This window comes from Hypomesus nipponensis, chromosome 22 (assembly GCF_054491055.1).
Source record: "Hypomesus nipponensis isolate SF chromosome 22, ASM5449105v1, whole genome shotgun sequence".
Taxonomy (NCBI): Eukaryota; Metazoa; Chordata; class Actinopteri; order Osmeriformes; family Osmeridae; genus Hypomesus; species Hypomesus nipponensis.
In genome coordinates this window covers 4,903,055-4,923,148 of record NC_140382.1, presented here as the reverse complement: position 1 = coordinate 4,923,148, position 20,094 = coordinate 4,903,055, and the positions used below count along the sequence as shown (strand labels likewise).

At 48.3% G+C, this 20,094-nt stretch overlaps 1 protein-coding gene across 1 annotated transcript; it reads right to left on the bottom strand.

The window, feature by feature from the left end:
- Positions 1-14: 14 nt before the first annotated feature.
- egfl7 (EGF-like-domain, multiple 7) lies at positions 15-15,482 on the bottom strand. The gene is made up of 9 exons (XM_084686643.1): positions 15,276-15,482; positions 10,360-10,633; positions 9,213-9,338; positions 7,656-7,768; positions 7,321-7,416; positions 6,959-7,177; positions 2,997-3,067; positions 1,404-1,566; positions 15-582 (listed from the first exon to the last, which is right to left on the bottom strand). Exons 1-9 carry the CDS (start codon positions 15,292-15,294, stop codon positions 563-565), a joined length of 1,101 nt encoding a protein of 366 aa, XP_084542769.1. The 5' UTR covers positions 15,295-15,482; the 3' UTR covers positions 15-562.
- Between the last annotated feature and the right edge of the window lie 4,612 nt (positions 15,483-20,094).

The following is a 20,094-nucleotide window of genomic DNA, read 5'->3' as shown; positions in this document are numbered from 1 at the left end:
AATACATAAACACGTTTTTGATTAAACAATTTTATTACAAAAAAAGTTACAAAACTACAAAATGTGTTAATTATATCACTGAAATATGCCCACAAAATAAATCATAAATAGATAAATATAGATCCAATTGAGCCACTTTAGGGACAGTTGGGAGACACCAGCAGATGGCCTTCCTGCACTGATATGAACCTAAAACTGTGAAACTAGATAGCACACATGGAACCAAAATGGCGGAACCCTGGTTGGACTCAAGTAATGTGGTTTTGGTTAACAGGAGGATGCAGCCGGTGAGTTGAAACAGTCACAGGTGGGGTGCATGGGATCACTTACAGGAAACACGAGAAATGTGGCCACTGTAGTGTTAGGGGTTGTCTGTAGTATATTCAAAGATGTACACAAAGTGTGTCTCGACACAAATACACTACGTTGGAGGGTTTGACCAGGATATTAAAATCCTAAAAAGCTTCCTCGATCCTAAAATGAGTTTCCATTGAAGATACTGACCAGTCCAGGCCCAGCTTTACTGTGTGTGTTTGTTGGTGTACTCGTCTTGTTTCTCTGGCTAATTCTCCTGGCAGGAACCTAAATAGGACACAGGGGACAATGTGACAGATGTTAAGCTCTTACATCACAGCCGTCACATTCACCTTAACACGTAGCCCGTGTACATCAGCTCATCTGAAAAAATAAAGTCACATTCTCGCTCTTACACAAGTTTGTGTAATATAAACAGGACATTGAACTCACATTGTTATATTGGCATAGCCGCGGTAACATATTTTATCAGGGGGGTGCTGGGGGGGGGGGCTTAATGTTGCGGGACGGCAGGGACGGACTCCCTGCCTAAAAATAGGCCCTGGACTTTGATCCAGACCGGCCCACCAGAACCGGCCCCCTTATACGCCACCACAGCTGGCCTGCTAATGCATATTCTGGGTTTGATGTGACCCCAGAGTTTGGGAGTTCTATCCTACATTTTTGGGCCTGTATTTGAGTGCAAAATAGTTTAGCTTTATGTAAAACAAACAGCCATGTTTCCATTGGTAAAACCTTGTCTACTGAAGGGGATTTCTTTGTCTCTTAATTTTTCAGCCCCACCCTTACGTTTCTGAGCCTGGTTTTCCATTGTTATCCTTCTCCCGGTGCTCCCGATGGCCAGTCCGCTACCGGGGGGCTGTGCCACGGTGGTGGATTTTTAAGTCACATCATTTTAAATTCTCGCGCTGTCAGGGGGTGCTGCAGCACCCTCAGCACCCCTAGTACCCGCAGCCATGTATATTGGCCGAAAATTACAACCCAAATTTAAACCTAAAGGATTCGGGGCTTTTGAGAAAACATTCGGGGCTCAAACCCCAGAAGCCACCAACCCCCACCTCGCTCCGCCCATGCTTTGGCCAACTCACAGGTGCCAAGACGTTCCTCCAGGAAGCCAATCTGTTCGCTGAGGGAGTCAATGCGGTCCAGCTGCTGGAAGGAGTGGGACAGGAAGGTGGTCTTCTCTGACATGCCCTCGTCCAGCGACAGGGGGAACAGGCTGTTGAAGGGGGCCAGCACCAACTGAAGCTTCTGGAGAGAGACACAGAGAGGTGAGAAGGAGGTATTGAGGTAATCAATGCCCCCTTGATCCTGTTCCCTCCCCTCCCTCCCTCCCCTCTCTTTCAAACTATCTCCCCCTCTATCATAACTTTTCTGCTCCATGTCCTAAACTCCTCTCTTACCTCTGGCACCTTCCCCTCTGCCTTCAAACAGGCCAGAGTTGTTCCTCTACTCAAAAAACCCTCCCTTAACCCTGCCGTCCTCCAGAACTACAGACCGGTATCACTGCTACCCTTCTTTTCTAAAACAATTGAACGTGCTGTATCTAACCAACTGTCTAACTTTCTCTCTCAGAACAACCTGCTTGACCCCAACCAATCGGGCTTCAAGACCGGCCACTCCACAGAGACTGCCCTCCTTTCAGTCACCACTGCCCTCCAGTCTGCCAGAGCGGCTTCGAGGTCATCCGTCATCATTCTGCTGGACCTTTCTGCAGCGTTTGACACGGTTAACCACCAGATCCTGCTCTACAGACTTGGAGAGATGGGCATCACTACGGCTCTTATTGAGTGACTTGTTGCTATTGTAGGTTAGATATAACGAAGTTAAGTCTTGTACTTGCTGTGTAATATTTTACTGTTGATTGTTCTTTTACAGGTACAGTCCTGCACTTTTGTGGTTCATGTTGTTTTATTTGTAACTTGTATAACTACATGCTCTTATGGGTCTTCCCTTTTGGCACTTGTTTAGCTTTTTCACAATGTATGCTTCATGTTTTGGCTGCTTGCAATGTTTGGGACTATCTCGTTGTTATGTTCAGTGACCTATGCTCTTTTGTAAAGCTCTCTCTTGGAAGTCGCTTTGGATAAAAGCGTCTGCTAAATGAATAAATGTAAATGTAAATGTAAAGAAGGAGAGATAGAGAAGGTAAGACAGATAGGGAGAGAGAGAGAGAGAGATGGGGAGCAAGAGAACGAGAAAGAGTGAAAGAAAAAGACAGCCGGAGAAAAGGCATCCATCTATCTGCAGATATATCTCTTAGTGAACTAGCCAGCCCATCGATTACTTAAAGATGTTCCAACAAACAGTAGCTATAGACATCCCACCCCCAGCCATAACCCCTAAAACCCTTCACTTTGATGGTTTCTTGTATTATAGGCTTATAATGAAACTCATAAAGAGTTTTAAAAGGTCACTACACAAGCCTGGCATTTTGAAACGGTGCTCAGGTTGAGATTGAGTATGTTTTCTCTTCTAAGGTTTGAATAACTAGTGCATAGTGCCTGTGATGCAGTTGGTGATTCAGTCTAGATATTGAGTCATTTCTTTTTTTTGCATACTGTATCAGTGTTTGTGTTCCTGCCGATGTTATCGTGTGTCTGTGTGCATGTGTGTGTGTGTGTGCGTGTGTGAGAGTGTGTGTGTGCGCGCGCGCGTGTGTGTGTGCGTGACTATCCTACCTGCTCCAGCAGCTCTACTCGGTTCTTCAAGATCTGCACCTCCTCTGTCACGTTCTCTGCTAGGCCAAAGCCTACACAACACACACACCAAGATTTCGTTAGCCAACTGCTCGAGAAAAGGGCTATCAAGGAAGAGAGGGTGGCGTGGGAGGGGGGTTCATGTGCTTTTCTTATTTTCTATCTTTTCAAACAGATACTGTCGGCTCGTGAGACAGAGCATCGTGCCTCCTACCCTCTAGGTAGGTCACCATTGGGGTGAGGGCACAGAGGACCAGGAAGAGAGAACCGCCAATCCTCGGGCAGGCTGAGGGGACACAGCCCTGAGGGAGGGGGAGGGAGGGAGGGAGGGAGGGAGGGAGGGAGGGAGGGAGGGAGGGAGGGAAGGAAGGAAGGGAGGGAGGGAGGGAGGGAGGGAGGGAGGGAGGGAGGGAGGGAGGGAGGGAGGGAGGGAGGGAGGGAAGGGAGGGAGGGAGGGAGGGAGGGAGGGAGGGAGGGAGGGAGGGAGGGAGGGAGGGGGCAACATCCATAACCCAGCTTGTAGTGAGAGCCTAGAGGGAATATGGGAATACAGTGAGTCCAATATGTATTTGATCCCTTGCTGATTTTGCCGGTTTGCCCACTAATAAAGACATGATCAGTCTATAAATTTATGATAATATGTATTCAAACATGGAGAGACAGAATATCAAAAAAAATATCCAGAAAATGAACCTAAGGAATATATATTAATTGATTTGTATTTCATTGAGGGAAATAAGTATTTGATCCCTTAGTATTCATTAGGAGTTCTGGCTTTTACAGACCAGGTAGACACTCCCAATCGACTTGTTACCTGAACTGAAGCCACCTGTTCTCACTAATCACTCGTGTGAAAAACACCTGTTCACAGAATCAGACAATCAGACAGATTCCAAACTGTTCACCATGGGGAAGACCAAAGAGCTGTCTCAGGACCTCAGAGTCAGGATTGTTGATCTCCACAAAGCTGGAATGGGGTACAAAAAGATTAGCAAGGTGTTGGATTTGAAGGTAACAACCATTGGTGCAATTGTAAGAAAATTTAAAAAGCATAACATGATCATCAACAGACCTCGGTCCGGTGCTCCTAAGAAGATTCCACCTCGTGGGGTAGCAATGATTCTGAGAACGGTCAAAAATCATCCTGCAACCACTCGGCAGGAGTTGGCAAATGACCTGAAGGCAGCTGGGACCACAGTTTGCAAGGAAACAATAGGCAACACTTTGCGCAGCAATGGGTTAACATCCCGCAGTGCCCGAAAGGTACCCCTTCTCAAAAAGGCACATGTGGACGCGCGCCTTAAGTACGCCAATGATCACCTGAAAGATGAACCAAGTTATTGGGAGAAAGTTATGTGGTCGGACGAGACCAAAATTGAGCTTTTTGGCCTCAATTCTACCCGTCATGTGTGGAGGAAAAAAAATGCTGCTTATGACCCCAAGAACACTGTGCCCACCGTCAAGCATGGAGGTGGAAGCATAATGTTTTGGGGGTGTTTCTCCGCCAAGGGTACAGGGCCACTTCACCGCATCACTGGGAAGATGGATGGAGCCATGTACCGTACAATCCTGAAGGACAACCTCCTCCCCTCTGCCAGGAAGCTGAAAATTGGCCGTGGTTGGGTCTTCCAACATGATAATGACCCGAAGCACACAGCAAAGGCAACAAAGGATTGGCTCAAGAAACATCACATCAAGGTCATGGAATGGCCCAGCCAGTCACCGGACCTCAATCCGATCGAAAATCTATGGAGGGAGCTGAAGGTCAGAGTGGCCAGGCGACAGCCCACCAACCTTCATGATTTAGAGAGGATCTGCAAAGAAGAGTGGGCCAAAATTCCACCTGGTGTGTGTGCTAAACTTGTGGTTAACTACAAAAAACGTCTCACTGCTGTGCTTGCAAACAAAGGCTTTGCCACTAAGTATTGAGTGTGTTTGGCCAGAGGGATCAAATACTTATTTCCCTCAATGATATACAAATTAATTAAAATATATTCTTTAAAGTTATTTTCTGGAATTTCTTTTTGATATTTTGTCTCTCCATGTTTGAATACATATTATCATAAATTTATAGACTGATCATGTCTTTATTAGTGGGCAAACCGGCAAAATCAGCAAGGGATCAAATACATATTGGACTCACTGTATGTGGGAAAAGCACGCATCCAAACGGTGCACTATAAATACACCGGCGGTCCATCATCCCAGCTTCCAACATGTGCTCGTACTGGATCAGTGACAGGTACAAGGGGGCGGGCTCCAACATGTCACCATGTCCCTCTCCACCCCCCCCCCCCCCCCCCCACTGCCCCTCAGCCGGTCCCCCAGAGCATGAACCAGAGGGGGGAGAGCAGCCCCAGGATCCTGGCTCAGGAGAGCCAGGCTGAGAGCTGCTCAATCTCTCCCAGATGTGGGCCGTTATAGAGACAAGGATTGGGGAGGGATGAAGGCAGAGGGAGGAGGGTGTGTGTGTATGGGGGGGGGGGGGATGGGGGGTGATGACCCCCAGCAGACAGGGTTGATGGTGCTGGAATGGGAACCCAAGTCCCGGCCAAGAATAGAGACAGTGGGAGGAATAGAGAGAGAGAGACCGCAACAGAGAGAAATACAGAGAGAAGAAAGGGAAAGAGAGATTTAAAGAAGAGAAACTTGCCAAACTCCTCCAAAAGCAGAAGGGGGGGGGGGTCAGTTAGAGACTGTGTACAGCTTGGTCCGTGCATAGCACTTATTCCCAGGTTTAACTATCAAAATCTTTGTCAACATCAGACTTGCACATGGATACGAAGAGCTAATGGTATGCACCCTAAAACAAAACAGAGCTTCTGGCCTTGATACTTTACACAAAGCCTCCCACCCCCCTCACTCACTCCCTCCAGGCAGGCCACCCTGATACCCCTGCTCTACAACACACACATGCATACGCCCCCCCCCCCCCCCACACCCCCCCCCCCCCCCCCCACCACCCTTTCGTCACTTTCCGAAAGTAGAGATCGGTCAGATGTCTACTTTCTTTTCCCTGGCTCTGTTTTTCTTTCGTGCTGCTGATTAGGCAACAGCTCCATAGTTCCAGAAGCTTCCTCCATCCACGTGCATGCTCTGGGAGGTGAAACGCCTGTCTCAATTTCGCCGAGCGGATTCATCTTGTCGTCAATTGGGTGGTAACTCATCGGCGACCTCTTCCTTTACCTGTGTTCCACCTTAGCCTTTTCCTCTACGCCTTACATTCACCCTGATCTATACATAGTAATACAATTCGGATGGACATCGGAAGACAGAGAGACACGTAGGAGGAAATAACACTGAAAATATGGTTGATGTTCTATAATTTTATGTGTTTATAGAGTTTTCCTCTGAGGACTGTAAGGCTGACAGTCTGAGAGGAGAGGAGGGGAGAAGAAGGGGGAGGGGAATTTTCTTGGTCTCCCTCCAACACCTTCGGATTAGACGGGGAGATTATTTTAGCACGTTGCTAGGATACACCAAACACAGCCATATCTTTGGGAACAGACAAATTGCCCTTTCTCTTCTTTCAGCCAGAGCAACTCACAGGCAGGAGAGGTTTAGAGGAGAGATTGAGTGTGTAGGTGAAGAGGGGAGAGAGAGAGAGAGAGAGAGAGAGAGAGAGAGAGGGATGGCGTTCTCACTAATCTGCTACTGTGGTTTGTTCGTTTAACTGAAGACAGATATACGCTTACGCAACATACTCAGGCTAGAATCACCCAGTCATCGATCTGGTCAGCACCACAACAGAACCGCAGATATCCGGGTTGCGGTCAGGTTCGTCGTGGGTACCAGCCGCAATGCATTATTACTCACGGTACGAGTTGAGAGTGGCATAGCGCGTACCAAAAGTAATAATGGACCGCGAGACTGGCTAGGGTCCGCTCCTCAGTATTCACTCTCTGGAACCCACAAACACTCACACACACACAAACGATACATACCTGAATCATTGGAAGAAGCTCTGGAATCCTCTGCTTTGGCCTGACTTCTCCGGGTGGTTGGGGCAGGGGGGAGAGGAGGAGGGGGGGTGGGGGGGCGGCTCCGGCAGGAGCGTCCGTCTGCCCCCAGGCTGGAGCCCTCGCGGCACGCGCACCGGAAGCTGCCGGCCGTGTTCACGCACGTCTGGGGGCAGGGGTGCTGCTCACTGCACTCGTCCACGTCTGACAGAGAGGGAGGGAAACATGGTCATCTCGGGGGGCGGCGGGGGGGGGGGGGGGTCTTGTGTGTGTGTGTGTGGGTCCACGAGGGTGCGCGTGTGGACGGCCGTGTGCACATCTGTACGCAGACGTGCGCGTGCGTTCACCTGTTTGACACAGGCGGCCCGTCCATCCGAGAGGACATGCGCAGTGGTTCGGTCGCAGGCAGGTCCCTCCGTTCACACAGGCCTCGCCGCAAACGGCTGGGGGACAGACAGAGATGACCACGTACACGATGACAATGCGGGAAGCCATGTTTTTCTTTTCTTTTTTTTTCCCCACAGGTCACCCGAGGACTTATGTCGTATGAAGGCAGGGGATATGTGGGGGAGGGTTTTCCATCAGCCTGACGTGGGGTAGGGACTCTGAATAGAAAATGAAATGCAAGCTCAACAGCCCGTGCAATACACGGCATTGGGAGGATGACGCAAGTCCCGGTTACCTTGGTTACAGTTGTGAGAGTGGAGGCGTCGCCAGCCGGGACAGCATTCTGGGTAGATGTGGGCGAGGGGCGTGGCTTTGGTCACCTGCCGGTACGACAGCCTGTAAACCGTCCTGCAAAAAAACACAAAAAAGGATTGTTAACGGCGGTAGTTGATGCCAGTGTCACGGTGTGTGTGCGTGCGTGTGTGCGTGCGTGCGTGTGTGTGTGTTGAGCAGTTGAGGTTTTGTCTACGCGAGCAGACAAACATGCTGATGAGAGAACGCAATTTCTCATTGAGCCATGGCCCACTGAGAGCCAAGCGCGTGTGTCGGCGCAGAGGAAGGGAAGGGAGGAGGGATGGATGAAGTGACGAGGGGATGATGAGACCATGCAGGATCTTGAGTCTCCCATGACCTGGTAGTCCTGACAAAAAACAGGCAGAAAGAGACAGAGAGCTAGAAACAGAGAAAGACAGGGAACGAGAGAAAGGAAGGAAAGAAGAGACAGTCTGGATAACGTAGGGCATTGGGAAGCAAAAGGAGAAAAACAATGACGAACAGATGAGAGAAATGACTGAATCAATACAAACAGTTCCACACAGGAAATCCTATGATTATAATGTACGACTGTGGTGCCCGGTTGCATAGCACAGCAAGAGAAAGAGAGGGAAGGGGGAAAATCTGGAAGGAAAAGAGGCAGAGGAGAGTCCGAGAGAAATCGAGTGAAAAGAGAGAGAGAGGAAGAAATGGAGGAACCGATCAAAAAAAGCAAGAGAGATACAGAATGGAAAAACGAGAGAAATGTAACAACAAAAAAAAGAGAGAGTAACAGAAAGAGAGACACAGAAGGAGGGAGGGATAGAGAGAAGGCCTCCGCATGGAGGGAGAGCTTGTCCAACACAAACAGGGTCGCGGTCTCTGCGGGCTGGAAGTTCATTTCCCGTAGTTGCACAAAGTACCGATATTTAGATTCCACCCAAAACTGTACCGCCACGACCCCATTATGCATGTGTATTTGTCTGAGAGGGCAGTCTAGTCTATCTCACAAACAAACTTCTTGCGATGGGTCCATCATAACACCAGTCTCGTGTCTGTCTCACAGACTGCTCTTTGGCCTACGCCTTTGCAAACTTGGGTCTGCTATTCTACCAGTACTTTGGGGTGCACTTGATTAGCTTTACCCACTGCAATGAAATCAAGGGGATCCGTCCCGTAATGGCCAACCGAGAGGCGTAGCAAATGCACCACAACTTCTTTTGAAACCTTGAAAGGCATTTAGGAGGTCACTGATCCCTGTAAATGAACCAGGTTTGCTGCGACAGGACACAGCCCCCAGTCTGGTCCACAGGCTGGTGGGTGGGCAGGTTGCTGCGTGCATCTCGCAGTCTTCAGATAGTATATCGCGTCGAGCAGGACTGCAGGGCTCGTGCCTCTGCTGGGTTTGTGCAAGGAGCGCTGCAGGAGATGTTACTCTCTCGCTGGGTCTGTGCATACTAAATTATGATTTCGTCTGTGTGTGTGTGTGTGTGCTGTTGAGTCTGTGTGCCGGTGCTCCTAGTGAATAAGTGCTCCTTACTTGTAGGTACTGCACAGTCTGTGACCCTGACACAGGGTGATGTAAGGCTTGTGGACGGGCTGGATGTAGGATTCGGTCGCCGTGACGACGCCGCTGTGACGGACATCTCTGCTGCACACCCTCCTCCTGCACACACGCGAGGAGGAAATACAGAGGTGAGACGGCGCATAGATCACCACGGACATCCTGACAGGCTCTGTAGCGCCGACCGGTAAGAACCACCGACGACACTGATATCACTACAGACAGACACGCACACACACACACACACACAAACACTCCCACGCACACGCTGGGTTATTGAGATGCAAAAAATTCAAAACCCCATCTAAGGACATCTCCATGGTGACTAATGTATTCCATCTGAACTGTCCTGTAGCATGATCCACGTGGTGGGTCTGTAGACCGGCCTTGTCATGGAACTGAACCTGCATCCAAGAGAAAATACGAAACAACTATACCGTTTAACCACTAAAAGCTCTCCGCTTTGAAGAGCAAAACTGACAGGAATCTTCATGACTAAAGACGGAAAATGAAGGCACTCCATTAGCTCTGAAGCGTTGCCAGGGCTACCCCCACTGTGTCCCGGGACAGGCTGGGATCCTAAATCAACTCCCACCTCCCACTCCCAGCACACCCGTTATGCACAGTCCTCTCAGGAGACGGGATCTAGACTTGACCTCTGTCTCGCTGGAATATGACGTGTAATTGGGTTGGATTGGCTGATATAATCGCCCTGCGAATGTGTCAAGTTGAGTATGGCCTATGATCTTTTGTCCCCCCCCCCCCCCCCCCCCCCAACGTCTGAAAGGTGTCACCGATTATTTTTGGTCTGCGAGCACATCGGCTGGGACTAAAGAACCTGCTGGAAGTCTAACTTGACTTCCCTTTAACAGTCTGGGACGGGTGTTTGAGAGCTCAATTCCTGAGACAACACACTGGTAAATGTTATCCGGACGATCGGTTTGCATTTACTCAGGGTGAGAATGTCAAGTGAAACAAACAGCAACAAATAACCCTCATTAACCACTTAAGTGCTGGAGTGTTACAGAAGCAGGCGGCCCGTGAAGCCGGGTCGTCCCGGGACCAAAGCTGACAGACTGACACAACATAATAAACACAGGGAGGGTAACCAGGGAGCCGTTACCCATGGTGACCGAGGAACTGGGGAGTGCCTGCCACATGAAGGATGAAGAGAGAGGAGGAGAGGAGGAGCGTTTGGTACATGTCTCCTTCTTTCCCACGTTCCTCTCTCTCGCTCTCTGGCTCTGTCTCTCTCAGTTGCTCTCTTTCTTGGTCTGGTGAGGGAGGAAGGGAGGATGAGGGGGAGGGGATGAAGGCTGTGGCTGCGAGTCCCTCTTCACACTGGGTAGCGGGTGTTTGTACAGACGATTGTACTCCACAAGGATGACTCCAGCTACCTGGTGGAAGAAAAAAAACAGGGGATGAGTGAATGGGTGAATATGTCAGGAAGTGAAAGACTAAAAGACAGCACGAAAAATATGGAACTCTAGATAAACAGCGAAGCGAGAGACTGAAAAAGGGTTTTAATCCCTTCTATAATGTCTGACACTGCTCCTGCTATTTGTCTTGCTCACTGCGAACACACTCTTCACACAACTGTACATTCCTGGAAACAGAGAAAGCCTGCCCCCGTAAACACCCGCCCGACCACGCAAGCCGTCCGTCTCTGCTCCGAAAGCCGTCAACGACAGTCGGGGCCATTCCATTCAAAGGCACGAACCGCCTCAGAGATTGACGTGTTCTGGCCAATGCTGTCAGAGCCTCAGCTGGGATGTGTCAAGTAGAACCTTAGAAGAGGATCCCAACCTCCCCAATCCCGTCACCCCTCCTCCCCCCACGCCCTCACTCCGCCTGATGGAGTCAGAGCGCCTTCACAGTGTGTGGGGAAGCATTAGCGGCTATTACGTGGCGAGAGGTGGTGAGAGGTCTGGATTGAGAACATTAAACAGTGTCGCAGCCGTCAGCCCCTCATCTGCACTACTCCCAGGGGAACAGTAAAGCTGAGGCAGGGGAGGGGGACCTGTGGGGGAGCTACAGGTTTTATGTTGAAAGCAGCCAAGAATTTCTAAAGTGATATTCTAAGAGGGACAGAAATAGATTTAAACAGCACTCAAATAAAGGCGCTTGAGAACTCTAGACAGAGGTTACGTTAACTGAATGTTTTTTTTTTTTTTGTGGAGAACTGGGATCTTTCTAATGTAAACCTTTACAGATGTTCCAGTGTAACATTTGCAGATGTACCAGTGTAACCTGTAGAGATGTCACAGTAAATGTAACATTTGAAGATATAACAGTTTAACAGTGTAACATTTGTATATGTAACTGAGTAACAATGTAATATTTAGAGATGTACAGTGTAACAGTCTAGACATTCGGGTATTTAAAGGTCTGGCGTTGATCTATGTACAGTGTTAAAGGTGGGAGGTCTGAGAGATATAAACGTTCCTGCGCCGTTCCACTCTGCCATTATAAAAAATGTGGCAACGATTATCATGCCAAAAGCACTCATATCAATTTCTCTTAACTGCAAACTGGGTCGTTCGACATTTGGGTGCATTCACAAAGGTACTTTTTCTGGAAGAGTTCATATTGTTCTTTCTATTCCTGACACGACTCCACACTGTACGGCTGTTAGGGAGAGCGAGAGGGCAGTGCCATCTTGAAAGGCTTAAAGCTCTCCACTCTTTTATTCACGTATAACAACGCTCATTTAATGAGCGTCCGGAGGTTCAAATAGATTTCGGAGCGCTTCCCCGGTGAGCACTTTCAAAGATGGCAGCCATAAAAGAGAATGGATTGAGAGCATAGGCAGCAACAGGGGGTGCATTTAACCAGGTACCTTACCCCATCCAACCCCCCCCCCACCCCCCATTTTACAACCAGCAGTAAATACGCTACACTTACGGTTAGCACTTTATACCCTGTATCAGACTGATCATTCGTCGTCAGCCTGTGTGTGTGTTCATGTTCATGACTGTGTAAATGTGTGTGTGTGTGTGTGTGTGTAGGTGAGCTGTGTGTTAGTGTGTGCCTGTAAAGGGAACTCAGAGTGCAACCTGGCTAGCTCACTGATAGGTTAATGTTCTGTCCCAGCCAGCGTCACGTAGAGTGCGGCGACGTCTGGCCCGGCCCCCTGCCAGTGTGGAATGATGACATGGTATTACACGGCTGTTTAACCGCCCCCTCCCCCAACTACCACGCACACACACAAACAGACAGATCCACGTTGACCTGCAGATGAGTTGCACAGGAATACCCATTGTAACAGACTCATGTGCTCTCTCTCTCTCTCTCTCTCTCTCTCTCTCTCTCTCTCTCTCTCTCTCTCTCTCTCTCTCTGTCTGTCTATCTGTCTCTCTCTCTCATTGGACATGCTAGTGAACTCCCGCTGACCCATCCTGCAGTGACTACCTGACACGACGGAAGGTCGGAGTCAGATGGCTGAGCGGTTAGGGAATCGGGCTAGTAATCAGAAGGTCGCTGGTTTGATTCCCGGCTGTGCAAAATTACATAGTGTCTTTGGGCAAGGCACTTCACCCTACTTGCCTCGGGGGGATTGTCCCTGTACTTACTGTAAGTCGCTCTGGATAAGAGCATCTGCTAAATGACTACATGTAATGTAAATGTAAGAGAGCACGGCGGGCCCCTGCCTTGCTCCCTCCCTCACTCTACAGGATAGCAAAGACCACATCAACCATAGAGCACAAGGGACTGAGGCGAGGAGGCTTAGAGTCACTGGAGAGGAGTCAGTTAGCACGTCCAATAGACTGTCAGCCAGCCAGTAGACTTCCTCTTTATTCCACAAGCTCAACCTGAAGAATTGGAAGTCATGTCCACCACAGAGCTAATGCGTCTGGGCTCTGTCTGCTACTTGATAGAGAGATTGAGTAAGGCTTCCATACAGACTGTCAAACAAGGGATAACTCATGGGAGAAGCTAGGCCCTGGCTAGACTGGATAAAGTGTGCCTATTGGTTAATTAATAATTAATCGGTTTTTAGGTCCCTAGGGCTGTTACGGAATTGATATGGGAGAGAATCTACCCTAGCTGGCTTTAAAACCCTATTGTTTTCCCGAGTGTAATACTAAGCGTAGAGCTAGGCTAGGTGGCTAGCGAACCAGAGTTAGCCGGGCGATGATGCTAAGCTGTGGATGACAGCATGTCTCTCTGATCCCCCCGCTGGCCCTGCTCCCAGAGAGTAGACACGCATGGCTTAGTCAGGGTCCATTCACAAACAGCCAAATCGACGTTGGGAGCCTTCTCTCAACCCTGCAGGGGAGCAGCGAAACACAGGGGCCTGTCCCGGCCGTGTGTTCCTCTCCCTCTCCTCCACAAATTCACCTCTCCAACATGACACGCCGATTCATTCCGTGAGCCGCTAAGCAACGTTTGGGTGTGGAACCTCGGGGCCAGCTTGCCACAGCCACTGAGGTGACATTTAAAGGCCGTAGCCCGCGGCCGCCCACGTTGCCAGTAATTCAATTGTCGTATCATGGCTGACTGTCAAACAGGCTACTGCTGCCAATAATCTGAGTTTTGATGCCTGAGGGTGTGTATGACATCACAGGACAACCAGGGACAGGGTGAGCTCTGTGATCTCTACGTGTGAATGGAGTGTCACCATTGGAATCCGCAATAAGCTGTCTGCAAGCCAACCAGAGATCTGCCCTGTGAATTCAACATTGATTTCTCTGAATGACGGCTCAGCCCCTCACCAACCATCATTTCAAGCCCCCCCTCCTCTCTTTCCCCTGGGCCCCCTCTCCCCACTAACCACCACACAAAGCCTGCTCAGCAAAGTTTAGCTGACTATGTGCAGTTGTGGGGTTGTTGAACAAAATCGAAGCAGCAACGTGAGAAATAAAGTTTCCATGACCAGCTAAGCCTTCATTTACTAAACAAAGTTAGAATTACAACGACACCTAGTTGAGTGAGGCTGGGAGCTTAAAAACATGAAACATTCCTACTGTAGCCAATAGAGGGCACTGTTTCACAAGAACACAAAACTAAAATGAACAAGAGATGCTCTTTTAGTTTCCATCTCTTGCTCTGACACACAAAACAAACGCGCACGCACACAAACAAACGCGTGCACACACACATGCGGAATGAATGAGCCATTCACCCGCTCCAAAATTACTCGTAAAAGTCAAAAGAGATTGTGAATGATAAAAATTGCAACTTACAAGTAAGTAACTCCAGAACGTAAATGTGTTTAATCCTATATCTGGCCCAAGTGATAGGCTTTGCGCAATTGTATGGAAAACAACACACTATGAAAAATCCTCCAAACTGTTATAGCCCCTGTACATCCCACTCGATAGCACGCGAACACTGAATGTCAAAAGTGAATTCAAATTCCGTGTATCCAAGTACCACCACCGTTCGCAGGTTCAGACTCGGTCAGTTCGAACTGTCAGTGCGCTCATGGGGGTACCCGCCGTAGTACCTCCTCCAGCTCGAGCCAGCTAAAAGTCCTGCAAGCGCTAGTGGGGGGACCCTGTGGGTGACGTCATTGAACACAATTGGGGGAAAAAGTGGTTTTGTCTGAATTTGACGTGAACCGTGGTGGTCTTTCCCCCGCAGGTCTCGCATAATTGGCCATACTGAGAACAATTCACTTTTTTATTCAAAACTTTTTGTAGCTACAGGTCATCACTAATTTATCACTGCCAATAACTACTCAATCACTAGCCTGATCGTCATAATTGGTGAGATGGATTGATTCAACATAAAAGCCTGTTTCGCAATTATAGCCTATGGAAGCCCTAAAAGATCCATGAATGATTGTATCCAATCAAAACACGCCATTATTCCACCTGGGCAATGGCAAACGCATTTGAGAAATGTGTTCAATTGTTTTGATAGAAATTAATCAGATCCATGGGCATTCATAGTAGGCATATTATATGCCAACAGGATAAAAAAGTATGTACAGTATGTGTTTGCAATAAAAAGCAACATTTTGAAGTCAAACTTGAAATGATTTGTCAACAATATGGATATTTTCACGATGTGAAAACTTGAGTTAACGCTTACCCCTTAAATTTGATGTCATGCAATGCGTCTCCGAGCGCTTGCTGTATGGAGGCCATGGGATCAAGCCGCGACCTCTTCATTAACTGTCTAGAGGACCCTTCCATGCTAACCATTACTTTTAAAGTCATCCCACGCTTTTTATTGAAATAAAATCTCTACGGTTAAATCTCTGTGCTCCACTAAAACCGACTGGCGAGCAATGAAATGCCTTTGGGCGTTTTTCAGTTGCTTTTTATGCTAAACTTCCTGTGGAACGCAGGAATTGGATGGACAATCCCAAACCGGAATTCCTGTGAGTGTTTCGCGCTGATAAAACCGTTCTAACGCACAAACACGTTTCATCCTGCTCAAACCGCTTTGTGAATCATTTGAAGCATTATCATGCCCTCATTATAGACCATGCAAGACATCTCGAAGGGGGCAATGATTTGTCTTCTTTGTTTTGCATTGGTTCTACAGGTTGCGTTTTTATTTGAAAATCGTTTTCAACACACTATTGAATTGCGCATAAAATAGTATACACTCCTGCTATTTAGAGTTTAATAGGGGTTAACCTTCAACTAAAATGTAGGCCTCCCAATGTTTGTAGAGGACATCTGATACCATCAGTGAAATTACATCTAAATGGCTGCCTGCAGATGAAGCTAAATTGAGAGTAGATAGCAATCAAGGTTGGCTAAGTTGGCCATTTTCTCTCCCCCCCACACCCAAGACCTTTGAGTGTTGGTGCATGTGGGAGCAGGTCTCCTAAAGGACACTGGCAGGAATATCTCCAGTCTGTTTCCTCTTCTCTGGCCCTGCTCCTCAGCACTGATTGTCTGAAATAACACCCAGCACTGATTGTCTGAAATAACACACAATAACACTTTTTATTTTTCACCCCTGCATCCTCTGCTTATCTCCGTTCGGCAGACCCCCCCCCCCCCCCTAACCCAGCGCCAGCGATGGAGATGGCCGTGTACCAAACCATTGCAAGTAAAGACCTTTGATTACAAAAACTGCTTCGAGTCGGGCATTTGAGCCCACCTGCCTGTCGACTTTACAGTGATGGGGTAGCCATAACACATGTACCCTCCTCTCCTTGAAGGGGTGATGCAGTGGAACCCAGTTTACCATCATTCATTTGGACTTCTTCATGAAGTGAAGTACCTCTGCTCACTGCTTATTTGCACATTGCACAAGCCATCTTGTCTTCATATTTCACTCGCATGTTATCCTATTTTATATACATTTTTACATGTCATATTTTACATTGTTTTGTTGTTGTTTAGAATTTGTTTGAATATTGCACATTTCTACAATTACACTTCTATCCATATATGTTTATTGTATGCACCATCTTGCCACAGTAAAATCCTTATTTGTGTGAACTTACATGGCAAAATTCTGATTCTGATAAGTAGAACAATTGTTCATGAAAAGTGGGAAAATTTAGGATAAACATCCAGTTAGGATAATAATGACAATTTTGTTGGTACCATTTCCGAGAGCATCCTTACTATGTATGGACAGAGTTCTGTGGAAGGAGTGTGGGTTTTCCGTTTCCAAAAGACATGGGACTTGTTAAAGTTGTCAACATGATTGAACAGTTTCTCGTGATTTATAATTGATTACCATGACCAGGTGATGATAAGTTCAAGATGATTGGCTGCATTTCAGTGTGATTCATGAAGATAGATGTGTGTCTGAGAGATGGAGGATGTTTGGGATTAGTGTGTGTACGTGCTGTTCTGGAGTGTGTGTGTATGTGTATGTGGGTGGGGGCAGATCCACTCACTCAGAGCAGAACTACTGAGATTAGTCAGAGTGACGCCTGGTGCCCATTTGTCTTGTTAAGTACAGAACCGGACCTCACACACACACACACTCACACACACACTCACACACACACACACGTGTGCATGCAGGCTGGAGAGCTCCCAGACATGCAGGAACACACGCACAACAGCAGAAAGGCCCACACACAGTAGTCCCCAAAACAGTATATCAAAGAGTCTGTAAATTGTGCCGAATTGGGGCTATGTCTTTCCAGTGACCCTTGTGATCCTACAGTATATTACAGGCCAGCGTCTGACCTTCCACACACACACACATGGTTTTCCCTGCAATAACAAACGGTCTACGTGTTTGAGCACGATGGGACTGTTCAGTCAGGGGTCACACAGCAACACACATCAACGCACACCAGCACACACTGTCAGGGGTGAAGGGACGCTGAGCCTGGGACAGGGGGGGTGTGCAGGAGACACAGGGAGTGTTGCTATGCAACTTTGTGCATGGTCAAAACGAAAGGGGCACCACATCATTAAAGGAAACATTCTTTCTTTGAAATCAAGGCTTGGCCGGCTTAAGCAAAAGTTTTGTATTCCAGGCTGAAGCTCAGAAAAAAAACCCACAGTGGCGTTACTTCCTGTCAGACAGGAAGCAGGACGTGGCTGAGGGAGGGAGATTCTAGAGTGTGGTCCCAAGGAACAATAAAAAACTCACTTGTCCAGGAAGCGGATCTGCGTCAAAAGGGGCCTGAAAGATTTTGGTGGAGGGAAGAGGCACTGACCCAGGAGGTTTACTGCCCTAACATCACTCTGGAAACACCACCAAACATGAACCCATCCCCCAATGGAGTCTACATGGAGGGTAGGACCAGAGAGGGAGAGAGAGAGAAGTCAAATCTTGGAGATTGGAAAGGGGGAGATAAAGAGAGACTGACTTTGAAAGAGAGAGAAAGAGAGAGGGGGGAGAGGGAAGGACGGGGAAGAGGAGAAGACATAGCACAGAGTAAATGTTATTGTTGCTTACAAACACATTGGCTGGCATGCTTATTGTTTACTATCTTGCCACACAATAGCTTTTACAAGTATGTTTATGAAAAAAAAACCCTCTGTACTGTGTTTGTGTGTGTGCATGTGTGAGTGTGCGTGTGCGTGCGTCCCTGTGTGTGCGCATGTGCGTCCTGCAACGAAAGACTCATGTCTGTCAACGTGGATGACATTGTTGGTGTTTACGGAGTCCGAGTTTGGCCTCGATTTTTGTCTCTAAAGTTCTGAGACCAGGGCCCTTTGGGTCTGACACAGACACAAGCGCTTAGAAACTTTCGTGAATAAATGAACAAACCCACCATATCCCTCCATCTCTCCTAATCTACTACTTTCTCTCTCTCCTTCCTGTATGTCGGTCATCCATGAACTTCTAGCATCTTCTTCAGAAGTATCCCGGTGGGGGTCTCAGTTTGGGACTGGCGTGTTTGGGTTTTCTGGCCAAGAGTTAGACAGCCTTTGGTGGAATGTGAGGGGAACATAGTCTAGAATGATCTGTGTTTAACATCATTGAACATTGCTAAAGCTTGAGGCTAAATGATCTAATACATCTAATATGATTAGGAAGGATATTACTGTGTATGTGCACTGATTTCACGTCCCATAATGAAGGCTTGTCAACATGTTTATGCACACACACACACATACACCCGCATGCACATGTGAGATGAAAAGAGGGACACACGGAGTCTGCACCCCAATTCATCACAAATGCACACGTACACACACATCAAGCCCCCTCCTCCTCCCCTTTGCTGCAACAGCGATGACATGATTTCCTCTAAACAGGACGTCCTGTATCCCAAGACAGGCCTGAGCCGGTGCGACACCGACCAGTCACAAGTGTAAACATGCCTTCTCTCTTTCTCTCTCACGGGCTCCCTACCTCCATCTCACTGTTTCTCTCTCTCTTTATTCTTCTCTTTCCATCCCAATAAAAGTCTCCCTCCAACTCTCTCCATCTCCATCTCTCTCGCCCGCCCGCCTGCCACTTCTCTCTTTCTCTTTCTCTCTCTCACGCACGCACTGTCGCCGGCCCCCCTCCACACAACTTGCCTCGTGCAACGTGACGCCTAGTCCCCTGCCCTGCCTCCACCCCGCGCTGCAATTGTTGCATCCGTCCAACTCTCCATAAAATCATTTATGACCATCGAATGGACTCATTTAGTGGATAACTGAGTCATTCAAAAAATCCATGAGCATAGCCCCGAGTCATTGGGTCCACAGCACAGTGCGTGTTTACCATGTGAGCACATGCTGCAGGATGCCTTTTATGGGCTTGTCTCGTGTCCTTCCAGTTTCTTTCCCACTCTGCAGCTTTTGCCAACCGTCCCCGCCAGTAGTTGTCATCAACAACCAGCACCCGACGCGGCGCCCCACATGCACACTTGAGATAGGCTTCTTTTTCGCAGTAATCGCATTCCCCCCTTGCTACGAGGCTGCAGCGATTGGGAGGGCCGCCATGTCAAATTGGCTGCAGCCTGGACCCCTGGAGTGTCTGAAGGAGGCGGCTGGAGGCTGAAGCGTGGACGTTTGCCTCCGTGAGGACTCTCATCCGATCACTCTCCTCCCGATCGAGGGGATTTTGGGGGGTGTTTTGTTATGCATTCAAACGTTTATCGGGCTACATTGAGTTATCACTCGGAAGTATGAGATAGCTAGGGGGGACGTATGATATTTCTCCGGCTAATTGGTTTTGCGTGGCTTTGCCAACTTTTCCGGAGGCTCGCCATCACTTGAACTCGCTGTTGCATTGCCCCTGTGTGTGTTGCTTCTAGACGGAGTACCTCTGCGTTTCAGAATCCGTTTGGTGTGGAGCCCGTGGTAGGCTACCAGCACGTGCCCAGACTGGCACAGAGAGACAGGAGGTCTGAGAAACTAGCAGTGCTCTCTCTGTGGCTATCGGATCTTGCGTGAGTGAGGTCTGAAGGTATAGGAATGGGTGAGAGGGTGTTGGGTGTTGTAGTCTTGAAAGTGTGGACATCCATAGAGGACTACACAGAGCG